Below are 18,838 nucleotides of genomic sequence, written 5' to 3' on the forward strand. Positions count from 1 at the left end.
TGTTTGAGCTCATGTGGGTGTAAATCAGGTAACCTTTAATTTTAAACTTGCGTGGTTTCCTGATGACTTCATCAGAGGGCAATGCCAACTATATGTTTAGAATTTCTTTATATTTAATCTTCATTAATTTGCTTTCATATAATTTACTCCTCTAACTTATTCTAATCTTGATTTGGGCAAGATTGCCATTTTTAAGTAGAGTGGTACATTTCTGCTTTATTGGTTGTAATAAGTCATGACTATTCTGTCTTTACAGTGAGAGGTCACTTGCCTGTGATGTCAAGACCTCCTCTTCAAGGTAAGAGATCTTTTTGGATTCCACAGAAAGCTGTGTTTCTAATTGTAATTCCCCATTTTGTCATATATGTGTTGGAATTCTATGTTGCTGAAATTATTGTTAATTTTAGGTGAACCTTATGTTGAAATTGTTGAGCAACCCAAGCAACGTGGTATGCGTTTCCGATACAAATGTGAAGGACGATCAGCGGGTAGTATTCCCGGGGAGCGCAGCATGGATAACAATAGAACATATCCTTCCATACAGGTGAAATATTGTAGAGTATTTATTTACATGCAGTTTTCTCTGAAAATGTCTCATTTACTGTAAAAATCCTTTCAAAGTCATTTTTAAACATGTGTAAGCTGGATTCCAAAACTAAGATGAGCCTATTAAAATCAGTTTCCCCACGGGAAACACAAACTAGGTAGTTTTACTCCATGGTATAGAATAACTCCCGAGCGATTTTCTTTCAAGCAAAGTAGAATTTTAGCTGACGGTTCTCCCAATTGTTTTCACTGAATTCAGGAACTTCCTGTGTGAGCAATAGACATTTAATTCATTATTGCACATCATAGAAATATTCTGGACCAAGGTACAATAAGACCAGGGTGTTAGATTAATGCATATCATCCCATTGTGCAAAGACAAGAATTTATTTATATTTCTAAAAATGTTGAAAATACTCAGGAAATTGGTAGCATATTTAAAAAGGAATCAGAGTTACTGTTTCAGATCAAAGATCCTTCATCAGAACTGGGGTCATGAGTTTGTTTTGCACTCTACAGAAGCTGGGAGGAGGGATAGATATCTGAGCCAATGTAATCTTTATGATAAGAGAGATGTCTGCTTAATAATTTTACTGCAGAAAATTAGAAGGGGAAAACTAACAATAGGAGATGGAAAACTGAATTGAAGGTCTGAGCTGCTGCTGAACCCTTGGGTCAAAAGGAGGTTAATGGAAATACCTAGCAAATCAGGAAAAACTAAGTTAGTATTACAAACGGGTAACCTTGCAGCGGAATAATGGGGAAAGAAAATACCTTTAATCATCACTTATTTATAAATAACTGTCGACCTAATAAAACTTGAAGTGAAACTACTAAACTTCCTAGACCATACACATTCTTTACATAGCAATTTTCCTGTTTTGTGTGCAGTCCTGCTATTTGATTTTGTTGTGTTGTTTATGTTGAATCTTTCTCCTGAAAGTTTACTTTGTAAAAATTTAATCCAGTGTGAATTAAAATTATAGAAAACATAATGATTGCTATTATTGTATTTACCATTAACCTTAATTTTACTTGAACCATAATTACTTGGAAGCTCCAATGCTTATGTGCTATTTCACATAAGGGGAAACTACAGACAATCCACCGTATTTTTTTTAAAAAAACAGAACCCGTCTAATTTATTTCAGTTATGTCGTTTGTACATTTATACATGCAGCTATCCATTAAAATTAGCTTTGAATTTCGCCAAACTCTAAATCCAGTAGCCCCTATATTGAGTTTGAGAATGTGGTTGCTAGAAATCTGAAGCAAAAGGCTTTACGGTTTTTGGTGGATGACCAGTCATCAAAACTATCTCATTGACTTGACTCAAGGGCGATAAACTACTGGTAGCAAATCAGTGTTGCTTGTTGTGCTGCACATTAGTTAATAATTTGGCTGGCCCAATCCAATATGGCATGGACCTGCATGGCATCAAGACTTTTGCAAAATATAATGTTCTCTTTCTATGGTGGGAGATGGGAAGGGTGAACCAGAACAAACACCATCAACAAAATCATTAACATTTTGAAGAATTCAAAACCCCACGGTCAATAATACAATGAAATTTTTAAAAATCACAAAAATTAGGACAGACTTGATAGCAATTTTTAAATTGAATAAAATAACATATACCTATTCGTCTCTCTCATAACTATTCCTCCCCATTTGAATGAATGGGTTTGCTGCTTTGCTTAAATTCAGCAAGTAGCTCCCCAGATTAACTCCCAGGAATTGCAGAAGCTGTAACTGCACCACAGGATGCCATGTAGACTCCAGCTGGAAGCACTGGTGGACATCGGTCATCATGGTTACATCTCCTGCATCCTCTGAAGTATCTCTTCCATTTGGAGTTAAATGCATGGAGTTCAGTATACAAGTTCCAGCCCATTGACCTTACTTACCAATGCTGTCTGACCTGCTTCACTGACTGTTTTATTATATTGATTTTCCATATGTCTGAGAAATCATAAGAAAGAAATGGCATGATAACAGTCTAAATCAATTCTCTAGCAAGGGAAGGAACTTGATCAGAATCACTGGGTTTATGAGATCAACCGTATACAACATCAGTCCTGGTATATTACTGCTGAATGAAGTAGATTGTTTTTGTCTCGAGACTATGTGAACTTTTTAGTACTTTTAGAATTAAGAAACCTGGAACAGAGAAAATCTAAAAGAAAGCTTTAAACTTAATTCTTTTGCACACCTTTTCTAATGTTTACCTCTCTCTTATAGCTACCTAATACTGATTTGTTTTTTTTTCTTATTCACAAAGGTTGTGAATTATTTTGGAAGAGTGAGAGTTTTAGTAAGTTTAGTAACAAAGGTCGAACCCTTCAAGCCCCATCCTCATGACTTAGTTGGGAAAGACTGCAGAGATGGATTCTATGAAGCTGACTTTGGCCCTGATCGTAGAGTTCTGTGGTAGGTATCCAGGGTAAACTGATATTTTTCTTTCTTATGGGAGAAGTACATGAATGTTTTGGTTTTTGCTTTATTATTTTAAAAATAGAAATATCAATAGTGGGAAAAACTTTTTGATGCATGTGGAACAGTGACTAAATAGAAAAACAAGAAATCTGTCACAAATATAGAGTAGGATGGGTGACGATCCAACCCGTATACACAAAATACTCTGCAGATGCTGGGCTTAAAGCAACACGCACAACACACTGGAGGAACTCAGCAGGACGGGCAGCATCCGTGGAAATGAACAGTCAACGTTTCGGGCCGAGACTATTTGTCAGGACTGAAGAGGAAGGGGGCAGGAGCCCTATAAAGAAGGTGGGGGGAGGGTGGGAAGGAGAAGGCTGGTAGGTTCCAGGTGAAAAACCAGTAAGGGGAAAGATCAAGGGGTGGGGGAGGGGAAGCAGGGAGGTGATAGGCAGGAAAGGTAAAGAAGGAATAGGGGAAAGCACAATGGGTAGTAGAAGGAGGTGGAACCATGAGGGAGGTGATTGGCAGCTGGAGGAGGGGGCAGAGTGAAACTGGGATGGGGGAAGGGAGGGGGAGGGAATTACCAGAAGTTCAATGTTCATGCCCAGGGGCTGGAGACTACCCAGACGGTATATGAGGTGTTGCTCCTCCAACCTAAGTTTGGCCTCATCATGGCAGTAGAGGAGGCCATGTAGGGACATATCCGAATGGGAATGTGAAGCAAAGTTGAAGTGGGTGGCAACCGGGAGATCCTGTCTGTTGTGGCAGACGGAGTGGAGGTGCTCGACCCACCAGCCTCCGGATCCAGCACATTATCCTCCGCAGCTTCCGTCACCTTCAACAGGACTCCACCACTAAGCACATCTTTCCCTCCCTACCCCTCTCCGCTTTCCGCAGGGATCATTCCCTCCGCGTCTCCCTGGTTCAGACATCCCTTCCCACGGATCTCCCACCCGGCACTTAGACCTGTAAGTGTAAGTGCTACACCTGTCCCTACACCTCCTCTCTTGCCACCATTCAGGGCCCCAAACAGTCCTTCTAGATGAGGCAACACTTCACTTGTGAGTCTGTTGGGGTCATCAATTGCATCTGGTGCTCCCAGTGTGGCTTCCTCTACATCGATGAGACCCGATGCAGACTGGGGGACTGCTTCGTCGAGCACCTCCGCTCCATCCGCCACAACAGACAGGATCTCCCAGTTACCACCCACTTCAACTTTGCTTCCTATTCCCATTCGGATATGTCCGTACATGGCCTCCAGTACTGCCATGATGAGATCAAACTCAGGTTGGAGGAGCAACACCTCATATACCGTCTGGATAGTCTCCAGCCCCTTGGCATCAACAGTGAATTCTCCAACTTCCGGTAATTCCCTCCCCCTCCCCCCATCCCAGTTTCACTCTGTCCCTTCCTCCAGCTGCCTATCACCTCCCTCATGGTTCCACCTCCTTCTACTACCCATTGTGCCTTCCCCTATTCCTTCTTCACCTTTCCCACCTATCCCCTCCCTGTCTCCCTTGCCCCACCCCTTGATCTTTCCCCTTACTAGTTTTTCACCTGGAACCTACCAGCCTTCTCCTTCCCACCCTCCCCCCACCTTCTTCATAGGGCCTCTGCCCCTTCCCCCTACAGTCCTGACAAAGGGTCTCGGCCCGAAACATTGACTGTTCGTTTCCACGGATGCTGCCCGTCCTGCTGAGTTCCTCCCAGCATGAGTTGTGCTTGTTGATCCAGCCCGTATGTTACTTCACAAACTATTGTTGACTCATAACTGTTTCCTCGGTTTGGAGTCAATGAAGATGAATAATAAATACAAGCTTTGCCTATGATAGTTTGCAAATGGGGGGAAAGAGAACAACTGGATCCCTTGAATTGTTCTTCCTTAAAAATATAATTATGGAAGATCACTGTCCTAGTTGCTGGATATTAAAGAGTAGTCACCCTCAGAAATATCAGTATAAAGATTGTATGATAAAACAAAGATTTGAAGTTGGTGATCAGAAATTGAAAAAAAAATGATGCTTTATCTGGGATAATCTTGATAAATCTTGCATATAATCCTTTGGTAAATTAGTGAGAGGTACAATTAATATTTTTGTAAAGGTGATACTGAGAGTTATTGGAATCTGAAACTTACCCAGACCACTGAAATAACAGTCTCTTCCTAGTTGTTTGAGTTAATTTTAAGAAGTTTTTGTAACCTCAATCTATTTAGTGGGTTTGAGCACACAGCACAAATCTAGTGCAGACCAGACATACTCATTGGTTCTTCCCTCAACGGTGGCACTCTGGCTGTATCCGAATCAGAAGGTCAATGGGTTCAAGTTTCTCATTGGAGATTTAGTGCATAATATGTGCATGCACCTCAACGCAAAACTGAAGGAGTTGGATTGCCATTGTGCTATCTTTGATATCATTAAACAAAATCTGCTTTCTTAAAGTGGAAGAAGGAGTTTGGGGAGTGGCGGGGGGGTGAAATGCATGCTACGGTTTCAAGAGTAGTGTCACCTTAGCCTTCACCTAGTCCTTCGTCAGCATCTAAGACTGCTTTGCTTCTCATATATTTCATTGCTTTAAATTGAAACTTTTCTCTGAAAGTGTTGACTAATGTGTGTCTCTCATTACAACAGTACCTAATCTCAAAAGTACCTAATTAGCTGTGTGAGACCATGATGAGCTTGTGAATAATTCAGTATGTGTCTATTTCTTTCCTCCTTTAAGTTGTCAACCTGTTTCAGAGATGGCAATGTAAGAAATACTAGTTTTGGTGTTGCATGCTGTGTCCTTCTGAAAATCTGGTTAAGTGGGATTTTTAAGCCCTTTCTTAATTACACGTGTTTCTAACCCTCTCCTGAGAAGTTTGGCTACTTAGTTTAAGGTGTTCGAGAGAGAGAGAACACATCTAGTGCAGTTACATGGCTTCCTTCTCTACATGGGGAGTTCCCAAGTTCAGCTGGGCAATGGGCTAGGCACTAAATCAAGGGCAGTGGGGTGTGGGGGGTTCCCCTTTGAGGGAAATAAGCCACCGTATTAGTCAGCACGGCTGAGCCTGTGTACCTCCCAAAACAGCCTTAGCAAAAGTTACAGAAAAGGCCTACTTGGCCTATAGAAGGCTTATAGAAGGACTCTAAATTGACAATAGTTTTTTTTTGTCTCTTTTCCTTGCATGGGGAAAAAAACTTAAATGGTGTAGGTAGCCAGAAATGTGTTTACTACCATCTATTCCAAGGAAGCTGTTCCTTTTTCCTGTTTTATTGCATGTACAATTTTGACATAAGTGCTGAGTATCAGTTCCATTAAGCTGAGAAGTAGAACAATGTAATTAATTGGGTGTGCATGCCAAATCATTTTTATTTGTGAAACTGGTTTTTCTGTGTAACATGTGGAAGAAGTCGACTTTCCTACCAATTTAATGTTTCCAGTGCATTGTAAATGACTAGCTGGGATGTTCATTTAGCCTTAAATTTGTTAAGATTGGGTGGTGGGGTGGAGATGTGTCTCTACCAAAGGAGGTCTAAGGCACTCCTTGCCTTCATAAGCCTGCAGGTCACCCTTGGGCAAGGTATAGCACCTGCCTAGTCCCACCAATCAGGGTCACATGAAGCCATGGGAGCAATTGATGTGTGGGGTTGTATGAGCAGCTGAGGCATATCACAAGTCCTGGTTATGTGACCACTGATGTCAGACAATCTTTGAAGTGTATTGATAATGGCTGAGGTTGCCCATCTTGTAAAGACACTGCCCAGATTAAGGCAATGGCAAGCCACTTCTGTAGAAGAAATTGCCAAGAGCAATCATGGTCATGGAGACCATGACTGCCCACATCATACTACACAGCACAAAATTATGATATTGTGAAGAATGAAAATATTGTTGAATACAATTTAGATTATAAATTTTGTTGCCTTTTGGTGCTTCAAGTAAACCATTCATCTGCCTGACCTGTTAAGGTATTCCAGCATTTTGTGTGTGTCGCCCAAGAAACGGATTGCCTTTTTTATTACAAAACCTAAAAATGTCCAGTTTGAAGCTAATCTTAATTAGTTACAATTTCAGTAATGAAAATCTCCTTCGTTTTGGCACTGTGTAATCAATCACTGATATGAGTCATACATTTTTATATTCCAATAAATACCTTAAAATAGATTTTTCCTGCCTTTTCTAAAATGTTACTGGTTTGTTTTGATAAATTTCAGTTATGTCTATAAAATTGTTTGCATTTTCCAACTACCAATTTTTAGATTATGACATGATCACTTTGGACTAAAAGAAATGTTGACCACTATTTCAATCGTTAGGACTTTCACCAAAATGTGGTGCAACTATAATTAATTCTAATTTGGTTCCAAAAATCCACTAAGCAATCAAACTGTCTTCTTTTAAAATATCTTTTTGCTTCTGCTCTTTCTAATGCATAATAATTTGACTGAAAGTACAGATTTAGCTTTAGCATATGGTTTATCACTTCACATATTAGATTGCCCACTGACTCTATATTTTAAACAAGTAATGAGGCAACAAGTAGTAAAGCTCGCATTAGGGTTAATATCCAAAATTCATCCTGTTATTTGGAAGGGAAGTTGTAGGTGGTGGGTTCCCTTTTGCGAACTACCCAAGTCCTTTTGTTGGCTGGATTTTAAGTTATTAAAGACATCGTGGCAAGTTGCTGTAGCAAATCTTATGGATGATGTGCACTTTTGTAACAGTTTATAGTGATGGCTTATGGTGGACATACAGGAAAATGATAAATTTTCTGCCATATTCCTGATTTGGAGTCAAACAGCATGGGTACAGGTATTTCAGTCAACTGAATCTGCACTAACTATTAATCACTCATTTATACTAATCCCATTTTATACTCTGCATATTCCCATAAACTCTTCCCCAGTTCTATCATTTACCTACAAACTTTAGACAATTACCAGTTGCTAAATAACCAATCAATCTGCACATCTTTGGGAGTAGGAGGAAACTAGAGCTCCTGGAGTAAAGCCACATTGTCACAGAAAGAGCATGCTCTATATAGACGTGGTTGATGACAGGTCGCTAAAGCTGAGGCATCAGCTTTTCTAGAGCAGTAATGTGCCTTGTAGATAATGGAAAGTTGTTGGTGGGTGAGGAGTTGAGTCATTTGGTGTAGAGTACTTGGCCTGAATATCTGTTCTTGTATCCACAATATTCAAGCAGCTTCTCCTGTTAAGTTTCCATGGTGATCCTAGAATATTGGTGATGGAACTTTCTGAAATGGTAATGCCAAGGACAGCTAGTTAGATTCCGGGTCTTTTTGGATATAGATCTAAGTTCTTTTCTTTAATAATAAACCAGCCATGTTCACTAACCTCTTAATGAAGCCACCTACAAAGAATTACTGATCTGTGCTGCATGAACCTTCTCTTTACCAATGTTTATTGCCGTCAGCTGTCAATTGTGAAATCCTAACATCAGGCAATAGGGCTTCAGATAAGTAGGATTTTCTCAAGATTCAAGGTAGTTTGTCATTTTTCAGTAAAGGAGTGTAAAGGAGAACAAAATGATTGTTACTCTGGATCTGATGCAGTATGAAAAAGCACAATAAATATAAAAACAATCCTATAAAACACAATATACAAGTAACTGTTACGTGTGATCATATATACATACAATTAACTTGTGTAGTATACATTGATTGTATGTACATTAAGAGCTGCTAGGTACAGAAGTATCTGAACATAAGTTGACATTGAAAGGAAATGATAGTGACAAAGATTTTTGGGAAGAAGAACTCTTCTAGGTAGCAGCAGAGCATATGAAAACACTGTAGGACAGTGACTGTCAGTGTAGGAGTCAGGCAGTAAAAGGCACAATATTAATTAGCATTTTTCAGAATGTGTAGTAAAAGTACAATAAATATTGTTTTAACTACATAATTTATTTTGAAATTCATCAATGGAATTCCATTCACCTATGCATTTAGTTCTTTTTATCCAGATCAGGGAATTTTCTAAGTAGATCGTTAGGACAATTATTGGGTTTAGCATGTTTAGCAAATGACTCAGTTACCAGTCTTCACGTCTGAATATGTATTGTGGATTTCTTTTTGAGTGCATCTCTGAACAATGGGCTCCTAAAAGCCCTGAATCCCAGGCCAAATAATGCTGAATAAAATTCATTCCTATGTCTGTGGTGTGGATGTGAATCGGGAGGTGTGAAGTTTGTGTGCAGTTTCAAGAAAGCATTGCCCATACATTGTAAATATGGAGTTGTCCTTTGATATTTGGCACATAAAAAATATTGAGCACTACGTTGGGCCAGCCACACCTTTTGACTGAAAGCATCTCTATATGATGCCTGCTGTACCATGTTTCTGTTGAATAAAGAAGCTGCTTTGTATCTACCAGTACTTTTATCCAGTGACTTCATTCACACAATAACATAGATATTCTCTCCTCATTTAAAATCTCACGCATACCTCATGCAACAAAATGTAACTGTTTCAGAATATTTTAGGGGAATAGTTTGAAATTTCTATAGATTACATTAGCTTATTGATGCCTAGTGTTTGAGGAAAAGGCTTTAAACACCCTTCCCTTTGTTAAAGTGCAAGAAATTAATGATTGTATTTCCATGTTCAATGTCCCCCTGATACATAATGGTACCAATGACTGACAGAAGAACATCAATACAAATGCAAGGTTATTAGCATTATCTCTTCATTTCCCTCTCCTTGAAATTAATTCAGTGTTTTTTTAGCATAATTTGATAATACATACTCATTAAATCTTTGTTATGCTGATAATCTGGTAAGAATTTAACAGAAGGATATTGTAAAGCATATTTCTGAAAATAGATTCAAAAATTTTATTTATTTTTAAATATCTGTTTTCATTCTCTATACTACAAACACCTGGACTTGTTTATAATGTGACTCGTGTTTTGAAGAAACAAATGTGAATGACTGATATGAAGAGGAGGGGAAATTTAAAAATGTATGATCGTTGTCTCTTTAGCCAAAGGGTGGTGAACTTGTGGAATTTGTTGTCACATGCAGCTGTGGAGTCTGTGGAGAGTGATTGATAGGTTCCTGATTGGACATGGCATCAAAGGTTACAGGGAGAAGGCCAGGAAATGGGTCTGCCATCTGATTCCTAAATGGACATTGAACCCTTGAACATTAACTCACTTTTAAAATATATATTATTTCTCTTTTTGCATGATTTTTAATCTATTCAATGTACGTATACTCTAATTGATTTATTTATTATTTTTTCTTCTATGTTACGTATTGCATTGAACTGCTGCTGCTAAGTTAACAAATTTCACAACACATGCTGATGATAATAAACCTGATTCTGAAAAAAGGATCAGCCATGATTGAATGGCGGAGCAAACTCGATGGGCCAAATAACCTAATTCTACTCCTATGTCTTATGATGTAATAAATTACTTCTGAAATGATGCAAAACTTCAGCTAGTTATTATTTATTTGGTGTTAGATTTGTTTGGCTAACTTTTAAATCTCAAAAAGTGGATGTGTTAGTTTTCCTTCATAGCATTATACTTTACAATTATTTATATTATTCTAACATGGAATGCATCAAAAAGCTTCATTTCAATTTAGCTGAAGTACATTTTAAAATTGGGAGTTCTGTAGGAAATTTACAAAATTTATACAAAAAATTGAATTAAAAAGCTGTAAATGTTGCAAAAACTTTTCTGTTCAAATGAACAAATTTACCTTGTGTTTTTCAAAAAAAAATTTCTTTAAGATGAATGTCTCATTTAGTTTCCTTTGCTGGTAACATCATAAGTTAATCAAACGTTGTTTTCATTGTACTTAATTCCATTTTGTTCAGTGTTTTCTGCAATAGTAGTACACAGAAAAATATTTAAAATGTATCTTAAGTTAAGCAAATATAACAATTTATGATATTCCTATGATATTACAAATGTGAACTCAAGCCAATATGAATGGGGCTTCTTGATCATGTTTTAATAGCTGCATGGACATTTCATATTTTATACAAGGGAAAACAAAAATACCTGTTTTATATTAAGTTAAAACCATGTTGGACTATTGTTCTGCCGCCCTCATTTGCAGAATGCCACATTGTTTCTTCCAGTGTGGTTCTGGGTGCTGTCCTCCAGTAAGATCCCTAGATCCTAGCTGTTCCCCGTGGTGTAGGACTACTCCCCCAGTGCAGCTAGCCAGCTGTGATGACAGAATGGCTGCATACAAAATCATTAGTTGAATTAGTTCTGCACAATATGCTGGACTGCAGGGCCTGTTCCTGTCCTGTATTGTTTAGTGGTTCGTACCATCTAAGAGAATCATAGTCATACTTTATTGATCCCGGGGGAAATTGGTTTTCATTACAGTTGCACTATAAATAATAAATAGTAATAGAAAAATAGTAATAAATAGTTAAATAGTAACATGTAAATTATGCCAGTAAATTATGAAATAAATCCAGGACCAGCCAATTGGCTCAGGGTGCCTGACCCTCCAAGGGAGGAGTTGTAAAGTTTGATGGCCACAGGCGGGAATGACTTCCTATGACGCTCTGTGCTGCATCTTGGAGGAATGAGTCTCTGGCTGAATGTACTCCTGTGCCCACCCAGTACATTATGTAGTGGATGGGAGACATTGACCAAGATGGCATGCAACTTGTTGATCACTTGATGATTACTTGTTAATAGCTTAGAGTAAATAAAAGGAGATGAATGAAGACAAGAGGCTGAAAACAAATGCTGGAAATGCATAATGTGCTACTAAGTAGTTGCTGGATATCTGAAATAAGTGAATGCTGGAAATACTCGGCTGATCAGGTAACTTCTGTGGAGCTTTCTGACAAACAGGTTCACTAGGATGCTGACTGTTTTAGAAAATATCAATGACAAGGTGAAAGTAGACAAGCTTGGATTGTTTTCTCTGGAGTAATATATACTACAGGCTGGTTATGTCAAATACTAGAGGGGATAGCTTTAAAGTGAGGGGGGAAAGTATAAAAGAGATTTCTGTAATTATTTTTTTTTAATATACAGAGTGGTAGATACCTAGAAAATGTTGCCAGGGAGATGGTGGAAATGTATGTGTTAATTTTAGAGGCATTTTGGCAGACGCATGATAGGGCAGGGAGTAGAGAAACACAGACCTCATGCAGGCAGGTAGGCTTAGTTAGATTGGCATGGTCAGTGCGGACATCATGCGCCAAAGATCCTGTTTCTATGCTGTACTGTTCTATGTAGACAGGAACGCCTGGCTATCTGTATTGACAAATTCAGCACTGTCCCAAGAGCTGCAGTGACCCTGGAAAAATGCTGTATTTCCTTGAGCTGATGGTGGGGCTAGTCGGAACAGTGTAGCAGGCCAAAGAGTGGAATGTGGGATGGAGAGAAAGTGGCTTACAGATGACATGACGTTTGTGATTAATGGCTGTTTTTCAGACCATGTTTATGGAACTGACCTCTAAGAATCCTAATTGCAACTTGATAAGCAAAGGGGAGGATAGTATTAGACTTTGAGGTAGAGACTGGTAAAACGGCAAATGCATGGTGGATGAAATTAAATGGAAGGGAAATGATCTGTTTTGTAGGACCTATGAAGAGTGAAAATATAAACTAAAGGTATAACAGAGGAACAAAAAGACCTGGCTGTACATATTTGAGTCTCTAGGTGCCAAAATAAGCTGAGAAAGTGGTCAAAATAGCATGTGGGATCCTTGACTTTATAAATAGCAGCATGGAACACAGACACAAGGATGTTCTACAAAGGTCTTACCAACTTCAATAGAAATAAATCTACAGTTGGCAGAAACAACCAGTGTCTGGTCCTCTGGCAAGTGACAGATATCTTTTCTGTAATATGAAAGGTACATAATTTCTGGAGACCAAACTGAAAGTACTAAAAGGAACAGTGAAAACCGAGCACACTGATAACAAGACTGTTCTTTTTATATTAGTCTGACTAATGCCAGACTAATAAGTGTCATGCTTTGCAATATAGGGCTAATAATACCAATGCAAGTTAGCTAGAAATCATTTTATAACGTCACGTATAGTATCAAACTGCAAGTGTTCATGGTGTCATTTGCCACATACCTCATTAAAAAGGCATTTTATTGGCTCCTAACAAAAGTTGTGATAATGTAGACAAACACAGTATTAGGACTATAACATTAATCCCTTAAACAACTAGTTGAGTTATTCCAATACTGCATTTTTAAATAAGCACTTCCCTGTTGTCACTGATTATGCTGTCGTGATGTCATGGTTTTTCCATGTGGGAAATGTAGTGGGGAAGTCCCAAAGATTAAACTGCCGTATTATGCAAATTTGTTAAGAAATGGACTCCTGCACATTTTTCCACAGCTAGTACCTCTATTTGATATTAAAAATATGCAGTATGTACAGTATATTTCAAGAAAAGGTTAAAGGAAGAATTGCATTGTCTGTGAAATTGCTCAGTCTAATGTTAAATAAGTAATTTAACTGAGTTCTCACTGGAAAGAAGTATTTGTCACAAAGTTATCTCTTCCCCTTCCTAACCTTTCAGACAAATTTAATTTGTTTAGTTTACACATGTATTCATTTTAAAGAATTATTTAATTTCTTACTTGCATTTGAGGACAATATCCTTCAATAGCTCTGACATTAAATTGCTTTTCGTGTTTTCTAGTTTTCAGAACTTGGGCATTCAGTGTGTGAAGAGGAAAGAAGTGAAAGATGCCATTCTGTTTCGAATTCAGCGACAACTTAACCCCTTTAATGGTAATGACTTCTCCCTCTCATTTTGGAGCTGTGTTTTAGTTCATATAAGCATAAGTGGAAAATATACAAGGAAAACCTGTATATTGGCTTCCAGAATAAATATATATCAATTGTTTACAATCAGTTGAATTCCCTCTATATCCTATTGGTAGCCAGACTAAATTGTTTGCATTTTCAGACTTTTTGAATTGTCGGTCAATGTAAGGAATCAGCTGTTCATTATATTCCATTAAGCCGCTTGTCCAGTGTATGTTTTGATTGCTATTGTGAAATCAGGGGAAGATTAAAGAACAGGATCTCCAGGGTTGTGATTCAGGATTGCTACCCGTGCCAAGTCCTAATGAGCCCAGAAATGGTCATTCAGTTTAACACATTGCCAAGGAGTTTGTGCAGAAGGGAGGTCTTCAGATTTTTGGTTCATTGGGATCTCTTCCAGGGAAGGTGGAACCTGTACAGAAGGGTCAGTTTGCACCGGAACTGGAGGGGGATTAATAACTTAGCAGGAAGGTTTGCTGGTGCTGCACAGAGAGGTTTAAATTAGAGTTGCAGGGGGATGGGAACCAGAGAGACAGAGCAGAGAGTGGAGTGGTTGTGCAGAAAGATGTTATTGACCCTACATACAAAGTCAGGAATCAGAAGGTTGAGCACAATGGGACTAACGTTCTGAGTTATGTATATTTCAATGCATAGTGTGTTGCAGGAAAGGCGGATAAGTTTAGTGCATGGATCAGCACATGGAATTATGACATTGTAGCTATTAATGAGACTTGGTTGCAGAAGGGACAGGTCTAACAACTCAATTTTTCAAGGTTTCGTTGCTTTAAACATGATAGTAGAGTGGGAAAGATTAAAGGGGGAGTGATGGCATTACTAGTCATGGCAGTGTTCAGACTGGAGAGCTTGTCTAATGAGGCTTTATGGATAGAAATGAGGAATAAGAAAGGTTTGACCACATTAATGGAATTAATTATAGACCATCCAACAGTCTGCAGGATTTGGAGGAGCAAATTTGTAGAGTGAGCACAGACTGTTGTGAAAAACAAAAGGTTGTGTTAGTAAGTGATTTTAACTTTCCACATACTGACTAGGACTCCCATACTGTAAAAAGCTGGATGGGAAAGAGGTCCCAACTAGAGAGAGTGCAATACTGTATCTCTTATTAGGGAACCAGACAGGGCAGGTGACAGAAGCTTGTATAGCAAACACTTTGCATCTCATCATAATGCCATTAGTTTCAGGTAATTATGAAATGGATATGTCTGGTCCTCAAGTTGAGATTCTAAATCGGAGACAGGCTAAGTTTGATGGTATCCTCTCGGCAAGTGTGGATTGGGACAGGCTGTTTTCTGTCAAAGGTGTATTTGGTAATGGGAGGGCTTGAAAAGTGACATTTTGAGAGTACAGAGGTAGTAGGTCCCTGTCAGAATAAAAAAGCAAGGAAAACAGGTATAGGGAACCTTGTTGTTCTAGAGATGTTGAGGCTCTGGTTAAGAAGTAGAAAGAGGTACGTAGCAGCTATAAGCAGGCAGGAACAATGGGGTACTTGAGGAATATAAGAAATGCAATAGAACACTTCAGGAAATCAGGAGGTCAAAAGGAAAACATGAGGCTGCTCCAGCAGACAAGGTGAAGGAGAATCCTAAGGGCCTCTACAAATATATTAAGAGCAAAAGGATAGAAAGGGACAAAATTTATCCTCTGGAAGATCAGAGTGGTCATCTCTGTGTGGGGCTGAAAGAGATGGGGTATTTTTTGCACCTGTATTGGCTTGGGAGATGGATACAGAGTCTATAGATGTGAGGCAATGCAGCAGCAAGGTCATGGACCCTTCCTTTGCAGATTTCACAGGAGGAGGTGTTTGCTGTCTTGAGACAAATTAGGGTGGATAAATCCCCAGGTCCTGACAAGGTGTTCCTCGGACCCTGTGGGAGACTAGTGCAGAAATTGTGTGGACCCTAGCAGAGACACTTAAAACATCCTTAGCCACAGGGGAGGTGCCAGAGGATTAGAGGTTAGCTAATGTTGTTCTGTTATTTAAGAAAAGCTCTAAGAATAAGACAGAAAATTATTGGCCGGTGAGCCTGACATCAGTTGTGGGAAAGTTACTGAAAGGTATTCTGAGGGACCAGATATAAAAATATTTGTATAGGCATGGACTGATAGAGATAGTCAACATAGCTTTGTGCATATTAAGTCGTATCTAACCAATCTTATAGTTTTTTGAGGAAGTTACCAGGAAAGTTGATGAAGGCAAGGCAGTGAATGTTGTCAAGATGGACTTTAGCAAGGCATTTGACAAGATCCTGCATGGGAAGTTGGTCAGGGAGGTTCAGTCGCTTGACATTCAAGTTGAGCCATAGGTCCTGTTTTTGTGCTGTAGTGTTCTGTGACTCTATGCAAGAGCTTTTTCTGATATGATAATTGAAACAAAATATTCACTCCTCTCATTTGTATCAGCAATTAGCAATAATTTGCTGTACAATTTAAATTGGCTGCAATGCCATTGTAATCAAATTGAGATTGACTTTAAACATCATAACGCTTTAAGTTCAGAACTTGCATAATTGTGACCCATCTTGTTAATTTCTAGATGGTTTCTTAAAACATTTGCAACAAGGTACTTGATGGAATTAAGATCGTAACTTTCCTTAAAGAAGAAGTCAAAACAGAGAAATCGAAGTATTTTTCTAAAAGCATTTAAATATTCATATTCCTACTGTCCTACTTCTCCCCACTCCCCAGCACAAATATGTTCCCCCACCATTCCAGTCTTTTTCCCTCAGTTGATATCATCACATTCCTCCATCTATGTATGGATGGTGGATGAAGTTTACCAGTGACTTCAGAAACATTCAGCAATCTGGTTTCAGCTCAAAATACCACACTTATTTAAACTTGGCTAATATGATCACCTTTGACTGCTGCTGCTGCTGTGACTCTCTCTAAGCCAAGTGTACATTACTTGTATTCTCTGGTGACTTAGACATGAAGTGAAACAAAGATATATTTAGTTTGTTTTATTTCACTGTTCTTAAAGTTCAGAGTCTGATGATGGATGAAGGGCTTTGAATCTTCATAAGTTGGGATCATCATGATATTTTCATTTCCAATGGTTCCCATTTGAAATTAGTTTTAGGGATGGAGTGCTCGCAGTGTGAGCTAGTTTTTGCAAAAAACTGGTAGTAATTTGTTTAGCCTCATTCTGGATAATTATAAATGTGAAGTTTTCTAAAAAATTTTAATGTTCCCCTTCCTCAGGTTTCTGAAATGGTAGCCGTGAAAAACCCAGAGAAGATATTATTGGTATCAAAACAGAAAATGCTGGAAAGATTCAGCAGGGAATTTCTCAGATAGATTGAAATGAGGCAATTAAGATGTAGTTAACATCAGATTAAACTTCAGTTCCAATGTTCCATCCACCACCATATTCTCCTCTGCTACTTACACTAACTTGTTTCTTTCTTTTTCAGTTCTGATGAAGAGTTCCTGAAATTTTAACTGTTTCTCTTTATTTCCACAAATGCTCAATTTTCGTGGCATTCTCTGTTTTATTTCAGGTTTCCAACATCTGCAGTTATTTTTTTAAACTTCCTTTTACTAAAGAAAGTATTGGTAGTGTTTTGCATTTTTGAATAGCAAATAAATTTATATCATGATGCCATTTATTAACAGTTATATTAGTCTCTGCTTGTGTCGCTAAAACCAAATAAATCCTAGATGATGCTAGTCAACAAACTTTTAACCTTGTTTTTAGGTACATATAAGTAAACTTTCTTTACAACTGACAGAATTCTATAAATATGTACCCTACTGCTAGATTCTCCCATCAGTGAAAACATTTGCTTGACATCTGCACAGTCAATTCCACCCCACCCCTAGAATCTTTCATTTCAACAAAAATCACATCTGACTGCTCTAAACTCCAAAAGTTACTGTCTCTGCTGCTTAATTGTTCAATCTATTGAGCCTTTACTATTGTTTCTATATCCCTCTCTAATAAGGAGACTAAACTGCATACAGTACCCCAAGTGTGGCTTTCTGGTGCCCTTTCTTCACTTTTATTTTATTTTTTTGTAGAAAAAGCAAGCAATCTATTGCTCTCCTTATTGTGCATAGTACTTACTTGCCATGTACAAGTTTTGCGTACATGCAGACCCAAATCCCCTTTAAGCATTTGAAGCTATTGCTTCATTTTAACAATATTCTGTGTTTTTTTTTATCAAACTGGTTAATTTTTGCATTCCCAACTTTATCCTTCAACAAATATATTTTATTTGTGCCCATTCATTTAGTCTCTTTTTTTTGTTTATCTTATAGCAATGACTTCAATGAGGATATAGATGGATAGTCAGATGCCAATACTGATGCTGTAGGGACATTGAAGAAAGTTGTTTAAAGTTATAACAAGATTTTTATTAACTGGGGAAATGAATGGCTGATGGAACTTGAGTCAGAATGCCAAAGTGATGTCTATTGAAGCATTGAGTACAGGAACTGAGACATAATATTACAGTTGTGTAAAACATTTGTTGGAACACATTTAGAGTATTGCATGCAGTTCTGGTTGCCACACAACGGGAAAGATGTGATTAAGTTAGAGCGGGTGCAGAAAAGACTCTGAAAGATGTTGCCTGAATTGAAGAGATGAGATTAGATTAGATTCTGACTATTTTCCCTGGAACAAAGAAAGCTGAGAGATAACCTTGTATGGGTTTATATTTTTAAAAAAGTATGAGAGACATAGAAAGGGTAAATACTTGCTCATATTCCCAGGGTAGTGGATTCAAAGATTTATGGTGAGAGAGGAAAGATTTTTTTAGAAAATCTGAGCGGCAAGTTTTTTTCGCATAGAAGGTGGTTCAAACTGCTACTGGAAGTGTATACGCAGATACTAAAATAAATATTTAGACAGGAAATGTTCAGGGGGAAACGGACCAAAAATGGGTAAATGGGATTAGTTTTGATGGGCACCGTGGTCTGCAGAAGCAGATTGATGTTGTATAATTTTATGAATCTATCTTTATCCTTAATGTGCCCACTCATCTAGTCTACTTTCCTGTCCTCACTTGCTTTCCCACCAAGTTTGACCCAATACACTTTGTCC

The 18,838-nt window shown here is 38.3% G+C and overlaps 1 protein-coding gene across 1 annotated transcript in view; it reads left to right on the plus strand.

Annotated features, from left to right (window-relative positions):
* Nucleotides 1-18,838, plus strand: part of rel (v-rel avian reticuloendotheliosis viral oncogene homolog) — a 59,000-nt gene that overhangs the window by 12,089 nt on the left and 28,073 nt on the right. The window contains exons 2-5 of the mRNA XM_063055953.1: nt 257-298; nt 408-544; nt 2,828-2,976; nt 13,643-13,734. Coding sequence (XP_062912023.1) covers nt 257-298; nt 408-544; nt 2,828-2,976; nt 13,643-13,734 — 420 coding nt within the window. The remainder of the gene's footprint in view (nt 1-256; nt 299-407; nt 545-2,827; nt 2,977-13,642; nt 13,735-18,838) is intronic.

This window comes from Mobula hypostoma, chromosome 8 (assembly GCF_963921235.1).
Source record: "Mobula hypostoma chromosome 8, sMobHyp1.1, whole genome shotgun sequence".
NCBI lineage: Eukaryota > Metazoa > Chordata > Chondrichthyes > Myliobatiformes > Myliobatidae > Mobula > Mobula hypostoma.